This window comes from Camarhynchus parvulus, chromosome 2 (genome assembly GCF_901933205.1).
Source record: "Camarhynchus parvulus chromosome 2, STF_HiC, whole genome shotgun sequence".
NCBI classification, from domain to species: domain Eukaryota; kingdom Metazoa; phylum Chordata; class Aves; order Passeriformes; family Thraupidae; genus Camarhynchus; species Camarhynchus parvulus.
In genome coordinates this window covers 95912875-95938108 of record NC_044572.1, presented here as the reverse complement: position 1 = coordinate 95938108, position 25234 = coordinate 95912875, and the positions used below count along the sequence as shown (strand labels likewise).

General features: G+C 34.9%; 1 protein-coding gene across 1 annotated transcript in view; it reads left to right on the top strand.

Annotated features, from left to right (window-relative positions):
* DOK6 (docking protein 6) overlaps positions 1-25234 on the top strand; it is a 238449-nt gene that overhangs the window by 126637 nt on the left and 86578 nt on the right. Inside the window, exon 4 of the mRNA XM_030971505.1 lies at positions 16367-16486. Coding sequence (XP_030827365.1) covers positions 16367-16486 — 120 coding nt within the window. The remainder of the gene's footprint in view (positions 1-16366; positions 16487-25234) is intronic.

The window sequence follows — 25234 nt, the reverse complement described above, 5'->3', positions numbered from 1 at the left end:
TTTCTTTTCTTTCTTTCTTTCTTTCTTTCTTTCTTTCTTTCTTTCTTTCTTTCTTTCTTTCTTTCTTTCTTTCTTTCTTTCTTTCTTTCTTTCTTTCTTTCTTTCTTTCTTTCTTTCTTTCTTTCTTTCTTTCTTTCTTTCTTTCTTTCTTTCTTTCTTTCTTTCTTTCTTTCTTTCTTTCTTTCTTTCTTTCTTTTCTTTCTTTCTTTCTTTCTTTCTTCTTTCTTTCTTTCTTTCTTTCTTTCTTTCTTTCTCTCTTTCTCTTCTTTCTTTTTCTTTCTTTTTCTTTCTTCTCTTTCTTTCTTTCTTTCTTCTTTCCTTCCTTTCCTTCCTTCCTTCCTTCCTTCCTTCCTTCCTTCCTTCCTTCCTTCCTTCCTTCCTTCCTTCCTTCCTTCCTTCCTTCCTTCCTTCCTTCCTTCCTTCCTTCCTTCCTTCCTTCCTTCCTTCCTTCCTTCCTTCCTTCCTTCCTTCCTTCCTTCCTTCCTTCCTTCCTTCCTTCCTTCCTTCCTTCCTTTCCTTCCTTTCCTTCCTTTCCTTCCTTTCCTTCCTTTCCTTCCTTCCTTTCCTTCCTTCCTTCCTTCCTTTCCTTCCTTCCTTTCCTCCTTTCCTTCCTTCCTTCTCCTTTTTCCTTTCTTCCTCTTCCTTCTTCCTTTTCCTTTCCTTCCTTCCTTTCCTTCCTTTCCTTCCTTTCCTTTCCTTCCTTTCCTTCTTTCCTTCCTTTCCTTTCCTTCCTTTCCTCCTTCCTTTCCTTCCTTTCCTTTCTTTCCTTTCTTTCTTTCCTTTCTTTCTTTCCTTTCTGCCTTTCTTCCTTTCTCCTGTCTTCCATCACTCCTTCTTTTTTTCTCTTTAATATTGGGACTAGCAGTACTAGGGCTCTCAGGTTTTTAATGTACCTGTTTACTTTGGTTATCACTCACTCAATCTCCTAATCCTTTCAGTCTTCTTTTCTGGAAAGTACTGGTATGGGCCCTTACTGGCTTGGTACTAATATGCCAGTGGAGATGTACATAGGTGGTGAAATTCTAGACTGCTTCCTTTTTTCCACTTTTTTTTCCACATTAAAAATTTCTCCAAAGGTAATAGAAGATACAATTACTTAACTCATGGCTATTGTATTTGGGCATATTTCTGCTTCCTTTCCCTTTGGGATTAGTGTAAAACCCCATTTGATGTCCACAAGTTTACTCACACTGGAGTGCAATCCTGGTATCAGATGAGATAAAAAGGCTTCTGATCATCTACATGGAATATAGGTCAGATCTCCTGGGATTTGTGAATATGTATCAACTCATAAAATTAGATGATTTCTGCAGTTCCTGACCTCTCCTGAGAACAGCATACGTTTAGTGACAGCACAAAAATCATGGCTTTAATTTATAGATTGAGTTTGAAATATTGACAAATGATGTATGGTTGGCGGAGCCTGGGCAGAGTTCAATGAAGAACATGATAATTTACTGCTCCAAACCTAAAACACACAATCTATTTTTCATTCTCTGTCACTATTCAGCTTCCACTACATTTGGCTACTTATGGTGTATAAAGTATATGGGGCTGTTGGCAGGTTAACTGTTTCAGGTCTTTTGAAACACTTTTGTCACTGAATGAAAGCAACCTGAGAAGGGTAGTGTGTGCAAAAGAGAACAGAAATTTTTGTGTGCTACTTATGTGCACTTGGCCGTGTATTCAGCATTGGATATTCTATTTCACATAGAGTCTAGGCATGGAAACCTTGGGCAAATTTGTGTACATTCAAAAAAAATCAAACCAGACCATCACCAAACAAACTAAAGTTAAGCATTCAGAGTTCACTGTCCATCCATCTTCATAACATTTTGAGAGTTTGCCCCAACCTCTAGTGGTGTCAGCATTAGCACAGCTCCATGGGCTGTTGAGCAATCAGAATGGCCACTGCAACCAGGGTGGTCAGTAAAGCTTCTACATTGGCATTTCACTGCTGTCTAATTGTTGAGAACTAAAGCAATTTTAAGACTGAACCATGTGTTGGACTGCTGCAGGTATGTAGTGATAGGCAAAGACAAGGTTTTATGTGATTCTTGTAAGATTTTTCAAGAGCTGTCCCAGTTTTTATACCTGCAGAGCAGAGCTGCTTAATGCATTGTCACAGCCCATTCAGTTTTTTAATCTCTCTGCCAATATTTAAGGGGAAAACATATTAAACTATGACTTACTTTTAAGAACATAAGTAAATTAATTTTAGGTAGAAATAACTCCGAATTTCAATAATTCAAGTTGTTCACTTTTCCTGTATTTTAAAAGACTGCCATGGATATGGTAGATATGAAAATGAATCACTAGCACACCAATTGCAGATATTCCAGTTACTAACTAGTGTATTCCCAGACAGCTGAGATTCCTCTGTTTACAGTAATTGATGATCCTGGGTGTCAATTCCAAGCAAGGCAGCAATAAATTTCTCAGGCAGGACTTGTCCTTTTCCCTGGTAAATAAATAAAAATTATTTCCTGTATTAATTTTACTGTATGAGTCAATTTGGGATATTCAGCCTTAAATTCTTGGAGTTCTTATTTTAAATAAGGCCAAGAAGCAAATTGTGCTATAGATGTGCAAAGAAGTTTAATTAAATAATCCCAATTTATCAGTCATAATTGTTGCTTAATGTAGTTTTAAAGGGCTTTAAAAAGTGCCCCAAATATGTTGCTTTTCTTCAAATCAGTATGGCATTTAATGCAATTCAGTCTTCTCTATAAGAAGATTACAATGAAGGAGGAAAATATGAATGTGTTTTCTGTAATTGCAGTTCAAGTACATTCGTACAATGTTTTCACAATCCATATAGATAAATTATTCTCTTTGCTTTAAAAACAGCTTTCTTTTTTTCCAATACCTTTTCTAAAGCAGGTCTCCTTTTAAAGTTTAAATTATTTCAACTGCTTCAAACTGCTTCTAAATCTTTCTTGCAAAATCTGAGGTTAAAACTGAAATTATTCAATGGAGAACATTCATAGAGAAGCTGTTGTTGCCTTTGAGCATTTAGTCATTTAGTTAGCTCTGTTTTTCATTTTGTTTTCAAACTTATAAAATAGTGTATTAATGTGAAAATAAGGCAAGTAAGGTGTTAATGATGACAAATATATTCATTTGTCCCTCCTGCTGAAACAGCTACAATTGGTATGAAAAATTTGTATAATAATAATAGAGAAAATGTGTCTTCTGATTTGAGAATTTTTTTACATTTTGCTTTAGATTCAGTTTTTATCAATTCGTAAGTGTTCCAGAAGACAAAATAAACATCCCAAATAAACATGGGTTTGAGTTTTGCCGGTGTTTGGTGGATCAAACTTGCAGTGCTGTTTGATGGGTTTTGATGGCCATCTGTTGTGGCAGTTTCTACTACAAATCAAGCAGGTTTAGGGTTTCTTCGTATTAGATGGAGTTCTTTATTTCTTAATTCAAATTGACCAATCCCTCACTTCATTCCATAGTGAAGTCAGACTCAACAAATCTGTTCACAAAAGTAACAAAATAATTCCAAATGTGTCCAAGCATATTACTAACACATTCATATAGTGTTCTGGCATATGGTAGGGGATTAAGATTCATATTCAATAAAATTTATATGACATGTATTAGTCTTTTAATGTCTTATGAAGATTAGAACTTTACTTTGAAGTGAAATCTCCATATGAACTGGAATTATGTGAAATCTTGGTCTGCTTCTTAAGGATAGAACATTAGATCCATTAAGGACAGCTGTACATTTTGAAAATGCGGGAGATTTCTTATTTTTTCAAGAAAAAAGGATCTGTATGTGGACTTAATTTTGCAATTATTAATTTTTTTAAATCCAGCAGCATAAAATTACTAGTAGCTCTTGTGAGACTATAATTTTATTGGATAGCATTAAGGAATATTTAGCCTGCATTTTCACTATCATGTAAGACAAAGTTGAAAAACTGATCCAAAGTTCCTTGTTTGTTTTTTAATCCAAGCCTTTCCTTAAAATGTGTATAGTTTTAAAGTTAAAATACATCATATGTTTATTGTTATTTTCCTAATAATGAAATAATATTAGCTGGTCAATTATAAATAATCATTTGTTTGTAAACTAGACATATTTTAAAATATTCCTATATTTAGGACAAAATCATAACCCTATTGGCTAGCAGAAAAATTAAGGAAGCTTAGAATTAGTGAAGTGGAAAAGGGAATTAAGACCATTTAGTCACCTTCTAAATAATAACAATGGCTCACTAAAATAAATTATATCTGTTTCATAAATGGGAAGTACGTTATAAGGTATCCCCCAAAGGTAGCCCTTTGGAGTGCTGCTGGAAAACAATCAACTCAGTTTCAGAATGGTATTTGCTCAGAGACGGTATGAATTTGGCTTTCTCTTTACAAAGTTCTTCACTGACCAAACCTCTCAGTAGTTTAGCATTTGGTTTCAGTTTCAAGGGGGAAAAAATGAATCCTGTATCTGAAGTTTATATTCCATAAGTAAAACATGAAGTCAATATTACATCTGTTACTGATCATTTTGACTGGACCTAGAAATTCAAATAATCAAATCAGAGAATTTGCTGTGGGTTTATGAAATAACTGTGTCTAATAAATGTAAAATTAAATATAATTTGAATGTGCTAATAGACAAGTCTCTAGATTATTAAGTTAACCTGTCTAGGAAGACAGAAATGTGTTAATTATGTTCCTATAAAAATGAATCCAGTAAGAATGGCAAAATATCTTACTGTGTAGCTTCTGCTTTATATTTTAAACATCAACAGTATTACCATGGTAAGTTTGTTCAGTTGTTTAAGGAGGTTAGCCTAAACCTTGCTATAGCTCGCAATCACCTTGCTGAAAAAATAAGAATGGAATTAAATAGACAGCCTGACATTTATCTCTGATTTTTTTCTCTAGTGATGGAAATTAATTAATGCAGGAAACTCAAAAAGCCAATGTAATTCCAAAATGTTGCTGCTCAGTGACAGTGCGAACCTTTTCCAAGTTTAGTACAACTAAAAGTCCATGACATCTGTGTGGTGCAAGAAGCAGTGCTCCTAGCATATGTCACTGAATATAGTAGCACTGTCCTGCTAATAAATGCTGTCCTTGCTGCTGTATCATCATGCTCGCCAGCAATAAAGTAGAAATCAGCAATATTCAGATATGTACGTAACCCCTACCTTATGTTTGCCTGACAATATTTCCAGTGTGTGTTGGGTATAAATAGTTTTCTTCTCATCTGGCATTTCATATTGACAATCATCCTATTTGTTTCTGGGAAGAGTTTATTATTTCTGGGAAGTGTTTATTATTTGTCTGTACAAATATGATTTAGATGAAGATATAGTTTACTATGGTTAAGAACCAGCTGCGAAGAAACTCTAAAAATCATATGTGTCATTAGCTAGTCCTTCAAATGCAATGCCCTACTATGCATTTCTTGATGTCTCGATATATCCTTGGGTTCATATCCTATCAATATGTGTAATTTTATTTAAAATGTAGACATGACTATAATAAGAATTTATATAATAAGACAGAAATCTAAGTAAAAAGGCTTAACATCTTAATATCTGAAGGATTATTAATAAAGTCTGTGATCATGGTAGGAGAAATGGGAGGAGGAAGAAGTTGGAAGGAGAGCTGTATGTTTCTGCATGGTATTATGTTGATCTACTTTATAGGCAGTTTGTAACTGCATGCCTGCTAAGTTAAGAAAATAGTGGAAGCCCATGAATTATGAGATTTTAAGTAATTTTTTTTTAAGGTTGTCGCAGCTATAATTATAATCTCCTTTGTGAATCAAACAGCTGACAGCATGTGAAAATTTGTATGTATGTTGATGAAGGCTATTTTAAATTCTAAAGGGTATTATGAATGCTTTCTTTAATGGAGGTCATGATGAAAAACTACAGATTCATAACTCTAGGTAGCATATTTGTAAAAATCTTTATTCAGATTTGGGAGTTTGTACTTATAAACATTATGCATGTATTTGTGGATATAAACTTTGGGCTTCATGAGGGATCAAATCAAGGGAGTAAATGAAGTTGTCAATTTTTTCTGATGTAAAAAGAAAAGGTTTCTCTCTTTCTAGCTCAGTAAAGCGTTACTTCTCCAAAATGTCACTGTCATTTGTATAACAAGTTTTTTTCAATCATGCTTCAATCTATTATATTGCAATACTAGTTTTGGGCATGGAAACTGATTCCTTAATTATATATGTTATCACGATTCTATGCAAAGGCATATGTTAGGTTTTATTGTGAAAATGTAAAGAATAATAATTGTCTTCCTACCTTTATCCAATTCAAGAACAAAAAAAATGACAGAATTATGTGTATAGTTGCTCTTTATTACTTGCTTGTTATTATAATCTCATTGTAACACTGTGATCCAGGAAAAAAAACCCTAAAGTCATATTTATTTGTTTTGACTAGATTAATAAACCCCTGCTCACACTCGCCACAAAATCAAGAAGGGCTTTTTTTGTTTTTTTTGAGGCACTGGAACTTTGGAGGAGGCCACTCCAAGCAGAAGGAAGAGCAACACTTAAGTCAGCCATTTTCTCATTTAAAATCATTAATGCAGAAAATAGGAAAGGCATATGGCAGCATAAGAATTGTATGCCCATCAGTTATTATGCCCATCAGTTGAGGGTGCTGATGGTGCTGAGTAACTCTTTTTCAAATGACAGTGATCAATTTTCTCATCGCTCCCATTAAAACTCATTTCTCTGTAGAATTTTCTAGATTGCTTTCTCCACTAAATGGTATCAGCCATGGATTTGAATTTAGCCTAAGTCATGAAAAATTGGAATCTTTTGCCTAGAGTCTCGGTGAGGAGCACAGAAGACCAGTCTTTGCCAGTGTATGACTTCATCTCCTCCATAAAGGAAAGGGTAATCCTTCCCTTCCCCTCTAGTTGTGTGTGTGCCTAAAATTCACTTCACAAGTAGGCTGTTAGTGGGCAATTGATCACCAGTGTGCATTAATTACAGCTACATCTTCTGTAAATGCTGTTTCTCACTGTAATCAGCCCCTCTGTTTACAAACCTAAATCCTAATCTTTTGCTGCAGTTCTTGCTTTGTACGGCTCAAAATATTAAATTTAAACAATTTTATACTTTCATGATGAGTTGTTTACCCTTAAATAAAGATGAAAGATTTTAAATAAAGCGATCTTTCATCTGTAGGTCTCCAGTTAACATGCCTTAAACCATTTCAGCAGAGTTCTTGAAGTTTCCAATTATTTAATCTTGGTTGTTTCTGTAAGATTGCATTCATCACAACTTATTTTCTTGGAGAAAAACGACACATAATTGAAGATGGATCTATTTACTGTTTTTCTGGTTCAGCAACATGGTTTTTCTGTTCTGAATCTTAGAAGTCTACTGAATTAAAAAAGAAAAATAAAAAATGTCCTATTAATGTAATGAAAGTATGGATTATGAGTTTCAGCTTCAAGCAACTGTATCTTCTCAGGTAGTCATTTGTGTCTCTTATTGATCATGATGTAGAGAACTCTGGTATATAGTAAAAACCCAATAATCAAAAATATTTTAGGTACAATTTTTTTAAAGACTGTTGTTTACAGGAAGTTTTACCTGATTAGAAAGCCTCTATTTTCATAAACATTCAAAGAATGTATCTTTTCATTAAATGTTCTCTAATTTAAATAATGTTTACATGTACCAAATGTAAAACTCCACTTTATACTGGGAATAAAAGATACAAGTTTAAAATGAGAGTAAGGAATTGATAATGAAGAAGTAATCCCCTTTGGGTTTAAATTCTGTAGATGTGAAATTTGAGAAAGACTTTTCTAATTATGTTTCCTTTGGTACTAACTCCAGACTATGCACTTTAAAGATTTATTTCTTTGCAGTAGCACCACATTAAAAACCCCCAAGAATAAAGTGGAAGACACAGAGTCATTTCGAGCTAATACTTTGTTCTGCCTCAGAGTAAAGTTTTATGCAACTGAGAATCAAGTAGAGCCCATACTGCATTATGATCTTACAGATTATTTCAGTCAGTAATTGCTTTGAATGAGTTTCTTTACACTTCCAATGCCATAAAAACCTTCTTGACTGTCATAGTAGCAAGGACTCACATCTTCTAAACAATAGAGTTTGGGGGAAAATTTTGCATTTATTGGACACAAAAAGAAAAAAATGTATTCTTCCAGGAGGTTTGTTATTATGAAAGTCATGTATAGTACCATGAAGGAAAAAATTCCTAACCTCTTTACATTAGAAGAGGGCAACAATAACACTGCCCTCTGTGCTCAACCAAAATTGCACAACTTTTAGTAAATCTTAAGTATTCATAACTTGAGGTATTGCTTTAATTAGGCATGTTCAGCCAAAGAGAAGGGAGTTTGCAAAAACATCCAAGTGTGTTAGTTACTGTCTGCTCCTACTGATTTAATGCAGAAGATATTCAGATGGCTGAAGTGAAAGTCATATGTTCAAAGGCATAAGGGCAATGAAGCATGTAGTGGAAATTGTATGCAGTTTTTCTTCTGTTTATTGAAAATAGTCCTTTTCACATTGATTTTATAAAGGAAACTAATACTCTTAAAATTATTAATCTAATCTAACAATATTTCTGATCTTCAAGTGGCAAAATTTGCCAATACTTCAAAAATAAAACTGAATATTTAACATTGAAAAAGAAAAGTTAAATGAACCCTAGGATTTGAACCAGTTTATTTGGGTATTGGATTCTCTTACTAAACCATAACATAAACACTTGAAAATGGAAAGGAGGCATACTTTACATTTGCACAGAAGGTATTAAATTTCCCATTCATTCAAAAATCAGCACTATAACTTTCCCAAGAGGAATAAAAATGTTGTGGGAGTAGACTAAATCTGAAATATTACCAATTTTTAAGATAGAAAAAGGCTACTGCTGACTGCCAGTAAAGGGGTAGCAGCAAAAGTTGATGTGAAAGCATCCACTTTGTGTTATGTTCCTGGTGACAGACCTTTTTTTGGACACTTGACTGACGGTGTTTATGCCCTTCCCACTACTGACACGCTGCCTGAGGTTATTTTACTTTCATGCCATTGCAATTTAACATTAATAACAGGTATGAATTGACAGTCCTGGGGAACTGTATAATTCCCATGTCAGATTCTTGTTACTGGCCCATTAGTTTCAGACAAAATGTAAATGTTTCTCCTATGTTTGGGCAGGTTTTCATAATTCTTTCTTTGCACTTTAAACAAAGTTTGAAAGTTAAAGAAAGTTTAAATTGAGAGTGAAATTCTGCCAGGCATATTTTTGGGTAATGATGTCAGCTCACTGTTGGTCTGTTGGACATACTAAGACTTGATAAACATTTGTGGTATAATGAGAGCCACTAGTCTCCAGCATGAAATAGAACACATAATTTTTAAAAATACTTAATAAATCTACCCTCAAGGACTAATTTATCCACTGAATCGCATTTTCTTCCTGGAATGGCATCATTCATTTCTGTAGGATAAATCACAGACTAAGGTGATATACACTTCTTTTTAATAGCAGAAATTGCCATTTTCATGAAGAAAAAGAAGGAAGATGAATTTCCTATAGTTACATTAGCAGTAGTATGGAGCAAAGGAAGTTCCTTCCTTGTAGGCTATTCATTTTCCCATATACTCTCCATTTTTCAAACAAGTTGTCAGAGTTCTGTTTCTGTATGAAAACTACATTCTCAAGCAGCACTGCATATGGGGAACTTTGCTTCTTACTGCTTTAATGGGCCAGAGTTTAATGGACAGTAACATCAATATGACAAATCTTTGAAAATACTTTTTTTGCCTTCAAAATGATTGACTTAACACTGTGCATATTTATATTATTGACAGGACAATAGACAGACTAGTACCTGAGTGCTGGTTATATGAAACTTCCTATCAGACCTGCAGAAACAAATGGGGTATTTTCATGAAAATGTCAGCTTTGATATATCTTAATTAATACAGACATACAGCTGGCTATTTGCAAACACAGGTACATAATTAGATTAATTATCAGAATCCTATTCTTGATAAATCTTGCATCTCCACATAAGTGTGGCAGAAATAAGAGTTTTAAAAACTAATAAATGTCCTTTGGTAATTATTGCAATTAACTGTACTGCCCTTATGTCAACTCAAGTTTAAAATAGCAAATAATTGGGAAATGAAAGTTTCTTTTTATATATATTTTATGTATAATACTTAGATTATATCTTCCCTCACTTAAAAAAAAAGTGCATTCGCAAAATACAACAATGGATAAAGTATAAAGTAACGGAGTATGTTCATATTCTGTAATTCTCATTTATCTTGATTGCTGCGATATTCAGTACTTGTTTAAGGAAAAAAATAATGCTCAAATGAAAGGTGTGTATATCTTTAAACTAATGGAATAGTCAAAAATATGCTTGATTTTGAATAGCTATTATTCATTCAACAGTAAGGGTGTTATCATATTAAAATGTGGAAATGACAAGTTTTTTAGGAACTTGACTCACCAAGAGTATTTCCAAAGATTATTTTCAGGCTTCCTTTAACTTGTTTTGCCACTGCTAGAATATGTAGCATTTTCAGTAAGTTAATATCATTTAACAGTATATGTGGTTTTCCGTATATGACTTTCTTTGTCTTTTGGTTCAATGATTTACACTTAAGTAATACCAAAACACTTTACTCCAGGTGAAATATTCAAAAGTCACCATTCAAGAAAAATACGAGAAAGTTTCCTTAGAAGTAGTATTATTTGAGACAAGAGGAAAAATTCTATATATGAGTCCCACATGTCAAAAAATACCTTCAAATATAGTTGGTCAATAAAAAAATAATTTTGATAAACCAGTTGCTCTCAGAGTTGCAGCCTATTATCTCTGTTCCTTTCTACTTGAAAGCAAGTTTTAGTATACATAGAGTGATTTTCTCTTCCTTCAAAATAAATAGAATGTATGTCCCCTTCCTTGCTTCCCAGCTATCACTTAATGAAAATTTGCCAAATTCATGCATAGGCAGTGTTAATCAGTAATACATTATTATACAAAATAAGCTCTATCCCTCTGTTCCTCTGGGCAAAGATATGAAATAGCCACATTGCTTTAGATTTCTATCTGTGTTTGAGTGTGTGTGATGTGCTCTAGTAAAAGTACCCAAAGTAACAGAGACATGGTCAGATAACATATTTTAAATATTTATAAAATCAAATTATTTTCAAATCATCAAAGGATGATCTATATCCTGATAAAGGATAGATGTTTCTAAGGTATTATTGATTTTGATGAGAAATTACACGCCTGCAGGCAGTAGCATTATTTGCTAGTGAAAAAAAAAAGATTAAGTTGCTTCATATATTTTATGTGGTGCAGTATAATAGCACATCAATCCTGTGGGAATTCTATAATATTTTCTCTTATTAACTTCTAATTAAACCTGAGTGATTTTTAGAAGAGATAAACTTCCACATTTTTCACTATCATCTTTCTTTCTTGGTAAAGAAGATCAGGTCTAAATCCTACTAGTCTAGCTAGGAAAGAACCTCCAGTTTCATTCAGAGTAACAATATTTAGTTGGATTCATGCCTTTTATAGACATCATTTAGAAGGAAGATGAGCTAAGCAATTTGTTCAGCAAATACATAAAAATATTTCAGAAATTAAGAAACTAACATTTCAGATTTATACAGTTTGACATCAGGTAAAACATGAAGATGTAAGTGAGGTTTTTTGATTTGCACAAGGGCTATGCTTGTTTTCCCTTTCTAATATTGTACACATGCTATTTCCAACCTAAATTCTTAACCACATCACTTTATGTGGGTTGCATGAGAAGGGAAATAGGCCTGTCTCTAGGAGGTGCATATAAATTGAACCCTTTTATGTATAAATTCAGTAAAATGATGCTTATAGTGGTTGAGTGGATGTCCCAAAATGGAGGGCACTGGGCTGAGCAGGAGGGGTCAGCACTTCAGGGCTTTATCTCAGCCTAGAGGCATCCAACTGTGCTGGCAACTTGTAGTGGTGGGAGATGGAATGCTGCTGTAGGATTGTGCCACGTGAACACGGAAGGAAAACGTGAAAGAACATGAAGTTACCAGGATTCAGGAGGTGTTTCGTTAAGTCCGCACACAAAATGCTTCCTAAGTTAGGAGTGTGAAAACAATTCCTCCTCTAGCCTTAGAGATCTAGAGGATCTAGAGGCCAGATAGAAAGAGATCTAGAGGGTTTCTGTGGACAGTGAATTTGAAATACGTCCATATATATGTTTCCTTGCCATTCACCCCCTGTCAGTAGAGAATGTTGTATATAATGGTTTCTTTTAAAGTGCAAGTAGCAGAAGAACACTTTTACTATGACAAATTCCTATCTCTAACGCAATTTGCTGACATTATTTCATCATTGCTATTGTATCAACAAACCAGCATCATCCTGTGGTATCACCTATGCCCAAGACAGTGGTCAGACAAGGTACAGCATCACTGTAATCACCTGAGAACTGAAGCAGAAATGACACATAGCCTCAGGCATGACTTAAAACTCAGATCAGCTGCAGGAAAACATTTCCAATAGCAAGTTGCGTAGCAAGCTTACAAATTTGTTCCCAGTAATGTTTCTTGTACAGTAAACAGTGCCTATTTAAGGTCTCCCGTCTCTTCGCATTTTATCTCAGCTCATGAGATTTGTATTGTAGAATTTTATAATTAAATAACAGTAAAGATAAAAATGCAGGTGTTTTGATTTTATTTATAGCTGTGAAAGCATGCTTTACAATTTATCATTCAGTCCAGGAATTCAGTTATCTTAAGAGGAAATAAATTTTTCAGTGACAAGTACCAGTTACAACTAAAAACTCTGCATTTACCACCAATAAATCTAATCTACATGCATTAAAGAGGACAATTTTGCTGACACTTTTTTATTGCTTGGTTCCACTGTAATATTTCATCTGTTTCAGTATATGCATGTAATCAAAATAAAGTAACTGAGATATCTCTGTTTTCTGACATGGTACCTGGCATTCTTAAAGATTGCTGTCATGACACATTTATTTACTGTAAATTATAATAAATAATTTTTTGTATCATAAATAGTATTTAATTTGTTACCCAGAGACACAAGATATTCTATAGATATTTTACAAAATAATGGCAAATTGCTTTATTGATGTGCATGGTGAAAGGAAAATCAAGGGTTTGGTTTTGAAAAGTAACTCACCTGCTCCTAAAAAAAAGTTTGACGTGTCCATCAAGGAAAAGGTAGAAGGCAATTCCCTGCAAATAAGCAATAGCTATCAGAATGCATTAGGCAAGACTAACTCATACACTACCTTCATATCCTTGACCTTCCAGACACATTTATAGATAACGATGATTCTTCTGACAGCAGACACAAATCCTCACAGTTCTGTGGGCAGATATTTCAGTTCTGCATTGAAACTATATTTCCCATAGCATCAAGTCAATCATTTCTGTAAGACAGAAATTTTGAGTTATACAGCAGTACAATGCATGCTATAGCCTACACTTTGCAAAATATAGCCATGATCTTATAATGCTCGTACCAAGATAAGTTTCTTCTGCATGGCAGTTGGAGAATGGTCTAATCTGGGCCTAATCATCAGTGTCTGGCAGCAGTAAGGCAGCAGCTTGAAATAAACTGCCAGCTGAACACTCTGAAAGAGGGTTTCTGCATCCAAACTTTCAAGGCCTAGATGTTCCTGTAAAAGAGATAAGTAGATTGTGGAGACAAAACAAAGGCACATAGAAGAAACAGCTTCCTAGAGCACTTCGTTTGTTTTTTTGTTTCCAAAAACATCTACTGGAAATTTGGTGTGAGAATACATATAAATTGAATTTGTAGCTTTTACATGAGTCCTCTTTTGAATATATATTGATGTGAAATTGGATTTATGGGATTACCAGTGTGTTTCACTTTCTTTTCAGATATTTGTAATATTAGAAAGGTTAGGTAAGAGTTTGTTTACCATCCTCTCATTCTACATTTTCAGTATAAGTCCTTGCAGTCTGGGTGCAAGCACAATGAAAAAAGTAATAAAATACAGATTTTGTTAAATACATAAAATGTTAGATCCTGGCCACACTCCAGGAAAAATTGCAGGCTTTATATATAGAGCTATGCATTCTGTCAGCATATATATTGTTCTGTGACACGGTTTAGGCAGAAAAGAAGCAAAAAAACCCCATGGGAGCCCTTGCTGAGATTTGCACTGTCACCTTTGTGCTACCAGCTTTGCCCATTGATTGCCCTGCCTTTATCTATAATTGGAAGCAGATGTTGGGTAACTCAATGGCATCTCAACTGTCTTACCTGTGTGCTGGTGCCCTGCTCCCTCGCCCCATCCACATGCTGCCAGAATAGGGCAGCGTGGCTTGGGGTCCAGTTCTATCATCTATTTCCCTGACATGAAGCCCTCTCCATGGGAAAATGGGATTTATAAAGCATGGCTTCAGTTCAAAAGACCTCACAAGTATCCAAGGAAATGGCAAACACTGAAAGAAGGGAAGGGAAAATATACGAGAAATTTCTTCATGGATGATTAGAATAATTTTGGAAGTAGATGTTTGAACAAAGGCATCTTCCTTCTTTTAAAAGCTGTAAAAAATTAATTTTGTCTAGAGATAAGCCTATCTTCTCCTTACTCCCATCAGGGAGGGTGCATCCATAGCAGTGTTGAAAAACCAGTGTCCTGTTACCTCAGTCTTATCTTTTCACCTCTGAAGCTAAATGTCATCTGTATGTTACTGACATAATGTTCTGTCTCTTACCACTAGAAGGTGAGGATGTTATGAGAAGACCAGCTTGGGGAATCTGTGTCCTGAGACAAAGACTTCAAAAATGCAGGGACACCACTCTCCTCACAACACTCTGAAAGCACCCCCAAAATCTTGTGACAACAACCATATTTGGTTCTCAAAAATTCCAAAACAGGCTCTGTTATTTCAGCTGTTTGGCTTGGGAACTTAGTCAGCTGATAGCCAGAATAACTCAGGAACTGTATGGATCTGTTCCTGGATTATTCAAGATGCTGAACAAAAGAAGGTATCCAAAGGTTCTTGAAGACCTAGAACTGTGCACCTGTCTCCCTTTCTTGTCCAGTAAATGTTTGTGTGAAATCTATGTCTAACCAGGTAAGGATTTGAGGACTGTACCAATTAGGCTTAGAGGAGTTTTTCTCAGATAAAAAATTTCACTAATTCCAATTATTCATCATTACTAACTGCTTTAGGGCTTGCATGCAGTATTTTTCTCTCTCCCAGTTTCAGTAGTACATTGGAGAGATTGTCACAAAATTATTTTCCCAATGCCCCCAGTAAAAGGACTGGAAAAACTGGCAGTTTAATGCAAACATTTCTAGATTACTGGAATCCCTCACTGTTGAATATGATCAGATAGACACTGACTGTGACCATGGATGCTCAGTGAGTGCATGGTGCTGAGCCTGCTCTCTGGGAACTTTCCTTTAGGTGAAGTCTTTCCTGCACATAAAAGACAGTCAGAGTAGTTGCATGATTTTTCTTGGTTGTAGTTTCACACTGTGTTAGCTCCAACTTGAGATGATGTATGTTTGACCAATGCCAGGGATTTCATGATGGTAAATTTGGGAAGTGGATAGGATGAAGCTGAAGTTGAATAGGAGGATGTTGCACTGTGTGTGGGAATTATGCCTTGTGGAACCCACATTTTGGTGGACTGGCAGATACAGAGCTCTCATATTGCATCAATGGGAAACCCAACTCAGAAAAGACTGGGAGGTTTTGAATCTTTTCATAATGTTTCAACTAATGCTCAAGTTGCCCTGAGACCACAAGAAGGTGAACAGAACTGAAGAAAGTAATTATTCAGAATACTTTGGCAGGCATAGTCTTTCACTACAGCAGAGAGACAAGTTTGGCATTTGAAGAGCGTTTTATAACTATTTTTCCTTTGCTCTTAGAAAAATGCTCTAACACCTTTAGAAAAAGAAATTACCTTAAGAGTTCAGACTTGTCTAGAATGCAGCAAAGAATATTTCAGCTATTATATATGAAGTTTTACTAAATTGCATTTTTTCTTTCAAGAGGGTCCAGTAGAAAAATACTGCCTTGAAAATTCACTATTCCTCTTCTTTGTTAGCTCCACCTCCTATGCTCAAATTTGAGGATGGAAGATGCAGTCCTAATAGTGTAACCCTTTTTAAAAGATCATAAATTGAGGCAAAGAAATTATTGTGGGACTTTATAATAACTCATGTTTCAACACAAACCTATTGTGATAAACCTTGTCAGTAAGAAAGTATTGATTTAACTTCACACCTTTTTTTCTTTTTTTTTTTTTTTAAATATCAACATGAATGGATTTCTTTCTGTTTCCTCAGAACTAGAGGCAGAGGAGTGGTGCAAGCATCTTTGCATGGAATGTCTAGGGGCCAGGCTCAATGATATAAGTCTTGGGGAACCAGATTTACTTGCTGCTGGAGTCCAGAGAGAACAAAATGGTAAGTAACTTTTTATTTACTCCTAGATCCATTCTTAGTTGATAGCCCATTTCATCTTTGCTTGTGCCTGTTGTTGTGAGGACTTTTGCTAGTAGCTGGAAGCACATCATTAGTAAATAAAAATTTGGATATGCTTTTGAAGCTCAAGCCTATTTTTTATTTTTTTTTACAAATAAAGATTATTAAATTCCATGCCAAAAATACATATAGAGTGACTCTGTGTCTTCATTGTGTTCAGATTTCCCTGTCATGGGAAATGATGGCCATGACCCTTCTGTTTCTGGAAATGATGGCTTCTGTGCAGAGGAATAAAGCAGCAGCTGTTGTTTGGCAGACTTTTAAGGGCAGCAATGAACATACCAACAGCAATTTGGACTACAAAACACATATTTGATTTAAACTCCTACCTGTCTTGAATATTGAAGTCAGGATCATCTAAATGCTGTCAAATATGTGTGAAAAGGGCAGTGACAGATGTTAGTCAGCACTAAGCCTGAGTTGTAAGTCTTCATCTAAAGGCTATTTGGATTAGACACATGCACAGGAAGAATGCTAGTGGATGGAATAGGCAATAACAAAAGAAAATCTATGATTACCCTGTCATTTAATTCCTATTAATGAACACGAGGGCAACACAAAATGTGCTCATTTAGTCCTCCCTAAATTACAGCTCTCAATGATTATTACTGTCTTGATGCTTTTATAAGATCCAATAGCTTTCAACAAAGTAATAACACACACTGCCTCAATGGTCATAAAATATCAAGCCAACTATCATTATAAACAAAATTACGTAATTAAATTATAGAATGCATGGCACTATATTTATTATATTATTTCTCTGAACCTAATAGGACGCAGCATGAAATATACAGAAATCTTTAAGGAATTCTGTTCAAAAAGCAGACATGTTGAAATGGGATTTAAAAGAAGTTCAAATGTTCATAAAGTTGTTTACCTGCTATGAGACACAGAATTCAATTTGTAGTCTCAAACTACTTAACAAAGGGAGAGCTACTAATGTTGCAGGAAAGTGATAATGATCAGACAGCACTCAAAGCACCCCATCTGCTATATGTTCATAGGCTATAGGTATAAAACTCATCTGCATGCTACTGAAGAGAGAACTGTGTGAACAGGTGGAGGTCTTTCACAAATGTGAAAGGAAATAAACCTCGTCAAAAAGCCTGGGATGTGAACAGAAAAGTAGTTTGAAATTCGTCAAGCTCTTTCTGCAGTGAATTCATGTCATTTATCTCCAGCAGATTTTGGACTAGATAGAAAATATTACATTTTATCATGCTCCTGAAAGAGATCCAGTTAGACACACATGACCTCCAGGAGGCATATATTAGTTCTGTTGTATGAACTAGTCTTGATTCAATTGCCTTAGTCTAGAAATTAATTGCAGTGTTACCAACCAGCATATATGAACATAATTAGTGTCTTTATTGTTCTAAGTAAATAAATGAAAGGAAACAAAGAGGCAAAGCATGTATTTGTTGTACAAATCACATGAATAATAATGCATAGAGGGTATCATTAGCTGCATTCTTTTAAAACAAGTGACTGAATACATATAATCCAATATTTGACGAGCATGCTCTGCTAAATCATTAGTTACAGTATCTCAAACAAGTAATGCTGATACCTATCCTCATCCTTCCCTCATCCCCTTGATGCACAACTTTGCATTTTAATAAGCATGTTTGAAATTCAAAGTTGTCTTGTTCAGAGGCAAAACAAATTGTTGTGGATGTCTTTTAATCAGTTTGGAAGAAGGAAAAAGTGCAGAGACTCTTACTATAGGTATGAAATTTGACATTTTGTTCATTTATCTATGCTGTAAGAATATGCAGTTGCACTCAAATTCAGGTAGCAGATTTCTTCAGTTGAATGGAACCATGCCTTCAGTTTACACTGGTTATCTTATCCTGCAAACCTGGCAATATCATTCCCCGCATTGACAGTGTTATTGAGAAAGTGACTAGTTCCACGGTGGAATCATTTGGTGATTTGGGTGGCATAATTTCAGATTTTTAGTTTATTTTCTTGCACATTTTCCCTATAAGCAGGGAAAATGCTTATACACATGCTTTACACACATGCTATCAAAACCAGTAGGTAGTTCAAAAGATACCTCAAAAACTTCTGAAAGTCAACTGAGCTTTTGCTTATAAATATTCTTGTTGAATTTTTGTTGACCTGAAACTGAAAGGTCAAAGTAAATTTTACAATTGAAAATTCATGGACAGTGGCTATGTGTATGAAGTGTCTAAAATCTTGCTCTTTGTGAAAATGGCAGCTGTGTCACTCTCTGGATATTTTTTTTTTTGTGTGTGTGTTACATAAAAACTGAATACCAGTGTAGTACCTTTGAATGTCATTTCTTCAAAACATATTGCGAATGTGTCAACTTCATAGAATTCCTCTTGAGTTAGTGCATTTATTAATGCTTAGTCGAAACACAGATGTGAGAATAGAGTTTGTAAAACAGGTAACAGAGTCTCACAGCCTCAGCATCCAGTTTTATGCAAGTTCTGTTGCCTGACCCATACAAAGGCTTTCCTTCAAATCACTGAAAAAAAGATGTCTCTTACTGTTTGATCAAGACCACAGATTGTAATAAATACTAGTGCTAATGGGTTTTCAGTTTTGGATATTTTTTTTGCACTTTTAAAGGCTAAAAAACATTGAATAATGGTGTCATACTGTTCAGCTTTCTATGATATAACAGGTGCTAATGCATTAATCCCAAAAGAACAGATGTATTAATCATTAATTGCATCCCATTCCATTGAGGTTTTTTCAAATAGCCACTTTTCACTAAAGATTTTCTGAAATGTGTAACATCTGGTAAAGATACCTCTTTGGACTAGAAAAAACTAGCCTAATAAAGTGGGTTTTTTTCATTAACTGCTTTACTTTTTCCAAGAGATAATAATTTTAACATTCAGTGTTCTTCATGTGTTCAACTTCTTGCTCATTTTTGTTCTTAAAGGACTTTTTAATGATGTAAGAGTATTCACCAAACATATTAGATAAATAAATTGGCTCTCTCTCAAAAAAACCCCAACTTTCTGATGTGTAGATTTCTGGTTTCTTTTCCTGTATGTGACCACCAAAGCCACTACCCTCAGTTTGAAACATTTGAAATAATTGTTCATATTTGCTATTGTATATGCCCTAGGACCACTGAAATTGCTACATATTACTTGTATTTTTATACACAAAAAAATTAAATTTCAGAAAATATTTGGTAAAGAAGATATGCATTATTTCTCTCATTTGCTTAATACATTTTTTTATTATTTCTGAGCCTGTTTATCGCCCCACTTTTGCTCTTTTGTTCCTTCTGAGATGAGCTTAAGATTTGAGAAGGGAAGACACCAGATTCTCTGTGGCAGGAATGCAACAACATGCTTTGCAAAACCAATTTGCTCCAAAGGCTGACAAAACTGTGGTTTGGTGTGCAAAGGCCATACAGTCACAAGGCAGTTCTGTCACATGACAATAGAAATCTAAGGTACCTGAAAGAGGCATTTATAGCTCTGGAGTGGTCAGTAAGCGCCAGTGGGATCTGTTTCAGCGTAGTTCAGCTGTTGTTTGAACCTCCAGCACTGAGTAGTTCTGCAGTGGCGACATCAACATGAAGCAAACTTTAGAGCTGCTCTGCCTATAGCAGAGGGCTCAGCTGCTGTGGCTTTTAGGAGGGATAGAGAAGACATCTAAGGTACTCTTGTGCAAAGCACGTCAGTAATAGGAAGCTTCTCACTGGATTTCAGCTCCATTATTGCTTTCCAGAAGTATTACCACAAGTCTTGCTGTGTAAACTCGGCTGCTGAAAATGACTATTAGGTGGTTTTCTTTTGAAATTTAAGGCTCACAACTAATGGCTGCTTAGCTTGGAATGATGCACAAATTCAATTAAATTGAGATGTGAAATGAAGCTTCTGTTGTTCTCCAACCATTTTACCTATACTCTCCTGCAAATCTAAGTGATTTGTTGGTGTACCTCAGCCCTATAGCAGCAACCTTGTTTCTGTTTGAATTTCTTTTCACACTGAACACGGTCTCTAGCATTTCTGAATTTCCCTTTAGATTATTTGCTAAAGAATTTAAATATAGTATGAAAGCAAAAGCAGGAGAGGCCTCACTTCAGGTAATTTATTTAGTATATACCTATTCAGGTAATTTATTTAGTATAATGGAAGTGAAGCTTTATATGCAATCATAAGACAAATAATAATACACAGTTATAACTCCATGAAAGAAAATCTGGACTGAGTTGGATCTGATTACACTGTTGACAAGTCTTCTAAGCAACATGCTGTGATTCTTTCATGCACATTTCATAATCCTTAGGTTGCTCAAGCTGCTGCTAAATGGAGAAGTTGTGAATGTAGTGTGTTGACTTTATTTGGAAGAACTGGAAGCTCCCTTTCCAGCTCTCAATGCATTTGGAAGCATTGGCAGTACAACCCAAAACATAATGACAAAAAAATATTTTGGGGTTTTGGGGTTCTTTTTTATTTTTTATCTCCCCGGGTGATGTCATATCTAGAATTTCTCTATTCTCATAATGGATAGTGTGTCCAATGTGTCGCTATTTTCATTCTTTATAAAATGAAGCAATTTGAAAGATGTCATCCAAATGGACACTATAAAATAACAGACTATATTTAATGTGAAAAAGAAATCCGAATATTCAAGATAATGTTGGTTAAAAATCAGTATGTGTAGACCATTAATCAATTCACTTTTTAGGAGCAGGTGCATCTGTTTGGTGAAGATTCTATTTCTATCCATTTTAACTACTAAATAATAGCACTAAAATAGTTGAATACTCATACTAAATAATTTTCTATTAAACTTTTCTTGTACTAAACCATTTTCTATTAAATTTTACTTGTAAACTTGATGTAAAACTTTAAGAAAATGGGCAAACGTTAAAATGCAAATTTTTAAACTGAAGAAAAGTCCAGATCCATCCTTTGCTGCTATATCTTTTTTACTCCTGCTGTATCTTATTTACTCCTAACTCAGTCCTGTGATATCAATATGAGGCTTTTTAATTATGTGGTTTGAGGCTTTATTTTTAAAAATAAATTTACTCCATGATAAACATAATTTTTGTTTTCACAGTTTGGAAAAGTTTGAAAGATAATTGAATTTTTACTTTTCCTCCCTGCCTAATATTTAAATTAGTATTTAATAAAATTACTTCCTTTGTAAGGTTTTTGTTCTTTCATTGATTTTACCTTTCTTTTTTATTTAAAAGCCTTCCACAGGAGCAGCAGTCTTGCTTCCTGGATTTTAATTGCAAGAAAGTCATTAATTCTTGTTAGTAAAAATGTAGCTTTTCATAGTGAACAACGTCCTTGAATCCTCAGAAGAGGATTATGAAGCATTTCTTTGTGCTACATATTGAGATTACAAACGACAGCCAATGCATAGAGACTTAGTAATTACATTCACAGAGCTGACTTGTTTTAGGCATCTTCTAGGGTTTGTAGAATATCTGTAATTTAATACATAAAAGCACTTTGCATGGTTTTTTATTCATCTTCTGTTATCCTTAATCCATTTTTATACAATAGGTTTGCTTTTTGGGTTTTTTTAAATAAATGAAACATAGACAGTTTTATTCAGAAAAGCAAGGTGTTTACAATTTTAATGTTAATCCAGTGAGACTTCAGATTCTTCTCTACCTTACTACTTACCACTGAAACAATTTAAAGTGTTTACCTACTTTTTTATTTTTATTGATATGCTTACATTTTTAATGAATGCAAAGCAGAATATTTATAAGCAAAGGAAAAAAAATCTCTTTTTTTCTGAAAAAAAATCTTCTGAAATCCTGGTTCCTCACTGCATACAGCAGAAGGGAAACATTCTAATAGCCCTGAGATATGAATAAACACAAAATGCTGCACCTTCCAGACTTTAAGCTCTCTTTCCACCTAAAAATTAGCCACAGTTGCTCAGCAGAAGTCTCACAGGTGGAGGAGTTTCTTTCACATATAAATGGAATATTTGCTTTCAAATCCTCTACTTATTTATATAGGTGCCACCAACCTGACTGTCACCTTCTATAAGTAATTTTTTACCCATCATTAAAGCTGAAATGAAACCAAGCATCTGGATTGCAAGACTGCAATGTCATCTGGTCGGTTTTCCAGCTGGGATGATTTAACCAAAGGAATCCAGTGATAAAATGGCAGCATCAGGATCACTGGGCTACCATCATTTTGCTCCCCCAGTACAGCTGGAAGGCCAAGAGCATTTTGGAGTTGCTGCCAAGTCTCTGTCTCAGTCAATATGCTCATTTTCATAAAGACTCTTATGCTCCTATGCCCTGGAAAGCATTATTAAATGTCGTATTCTTGCCAAAGCCCAAATGCTAAACACCTTTATATGCACTATGATGAAGCATTGCTCTGCTTATTCAAGGAGATGGGAAAGAGCAGTCACATTGAGTGAAATAATAAGCGTAGCAATATATCAGCATTTTTTTCTCATCCTGGCTCCCCTACTCCCTGAACTTTGCTCTCACCTGTTCAGAGAAGGGAGGAGGATAGGAATCCTGAATGCTGAGGAATTGTGCCTGTTCAGTCCTGGTCTTATCTTGTCCAACATCACATCTACTTGTTTGGTTTCTTCCATCTCCCTACTTTCTGAGTCCCTTATTTACTTCTCTTTGCCTAGTTTTACTAGCCAATGGACTGTTATTATCTCATCCTACTAATATGCAGATGGTGTCTGAACCAAAGAGAAGCAAGATAACCTATTCAATGTCATTCAGAAGATTTGGTGTCAGAATTCAGCTGGGATTCCCAAATCTGGTCTATGATGAGTGTTTGTTTTTGCCTGGATAAGTGTAAGGGCAAAACATGCCACTAAAGATGGAATGACTGTATTACCATTAACTAGATACCTGCTCAAATATTTTTTGAAATGGAAAAATTCGACCCTGCATGTTAATTAATAAAACCATTTAATAGTATCTACACCTTTCCATGTCCTCAGCTGCCCATTATTCAAAAGTATAGGTTTTGTTTCAAAAGCAAATCTATCCATCATCAATCTTCTCCAGCACATATGTTTGTACACTTGTTTTTCTTGCCAATTTGATTCAGTTCCAAGGGTGCTACGTTTTGCCCTGCAGCTGATGTTCACTTTAATCAGACATACTTCCTTTAATCCCTGACATCTTACCTTAGACACTGACCTCCCATGCAAAGTCAGCAAATGTCTCCTGACAGTTTGAGGATACCATATGTCCTGAATGCCCTTCATGCAATAATATCCTCAAACACATCAGAGAAGTTGAGCATTTCATGACTAACCTAGTAACATCTAAAGCAAGTTGTAGTATTTTATGCCTTCCACACAGCAGTTTAATGTTAACTTCAAAAAATAATTGTACCTTTTCATTTTCTCTGCTGTCTGAGTCATTCTGTCAGTGAAGATGGGGAAAGAGAAAGATTTTCATTCTCACATAGTAACCCCATCCCCCATAGATACACTGTGTTATTTCGTCTCACGCAAGAGAGAAAGAGCTGACAGGCCAGTTACTGCATCTTTCTTTCAAATAGAGGAGGGAAGTGGCAATAACTGACAGCACAGGAATGCAAAGCTGGAGTCTAATAAATGCTAAAAGTACGCTGAACAGCTGTGAGGAATTTCTGCGTGATGATCCCAATGATATATGGATACTGAAAGGGTGCATATACCTACATATACATACATATACATACATATACATACATATACATGTATATATATAATTGCAGTGCAAAGTGAAAGTTATCTTGTTCACCACCATTCCCTTCCCAATGTGTTCTTTGACCCACTACTCCCAAGTGTGAGTCCTTCTATTTAGTTTAGTAGGCATTACATTACACCCCTGCCCCATGCGCTCCTCTGAGCATTAGGGGGAATTCTCCTCAGGGATCTCAGCAGCCTCTGCTAATCTACTTGTGCTGTGTGTCACAAGACTTTCACAAATGTCTGGGGTTTCACACATGGGATCCTAGTCACAAAATTAAACTTTTAGGGCTAAAACCCATTAGTGTGACTAATGAGAACTTGGGCCTGGGAGAAGAGGTTGTGACTAAATGAACAAATTGGGGAGCCATTAATAGGACAAAATTAAATTGACTGAAACAGAACAACATTAGGGATGACAAGTTTACTTATAGCTATGCAGCAATTTTTATTGCTCAGCCAGCAGTTCCTTGCTTTCTCTAATTCCTCAAACTTTTGCCACTTTATTCACACACACACAAACTCACACACACTTATATTTTATATCAACTCACTTGCAGTATTTTAACTGTTTTGTCAAAAACATATATATATATATCAAATGTTTAAAAATTAGAGTCATAATGCCTATGATACTGAATTTCAAACAGAATGCGAAGCTAATTTTGAGTGTTGCAGTAAATTTCTCTCACTTAAATTTAAATTCCTTCCTAATTTTGAGGACACTGACAAAATTTAGTTCCAATGGTAGATTAAAAATATTTAATCCGCTCTTTTTACCCTTTAACCCTTTTTACTCTATCAAGTAATTGGAGGCAATTTTCCTATTACTTGTCCCTCTAAAGAACATTTTCCTAATATTGTTATTGAATAAGTGTTGCTCATGCTCATATTTTGAATTGTTCTTACCTTTTTTTGTCAACAGCTTCAGGCAGTAGAATTGACATTTTGCATTTTTACTCATTTCAAAGATGAAAA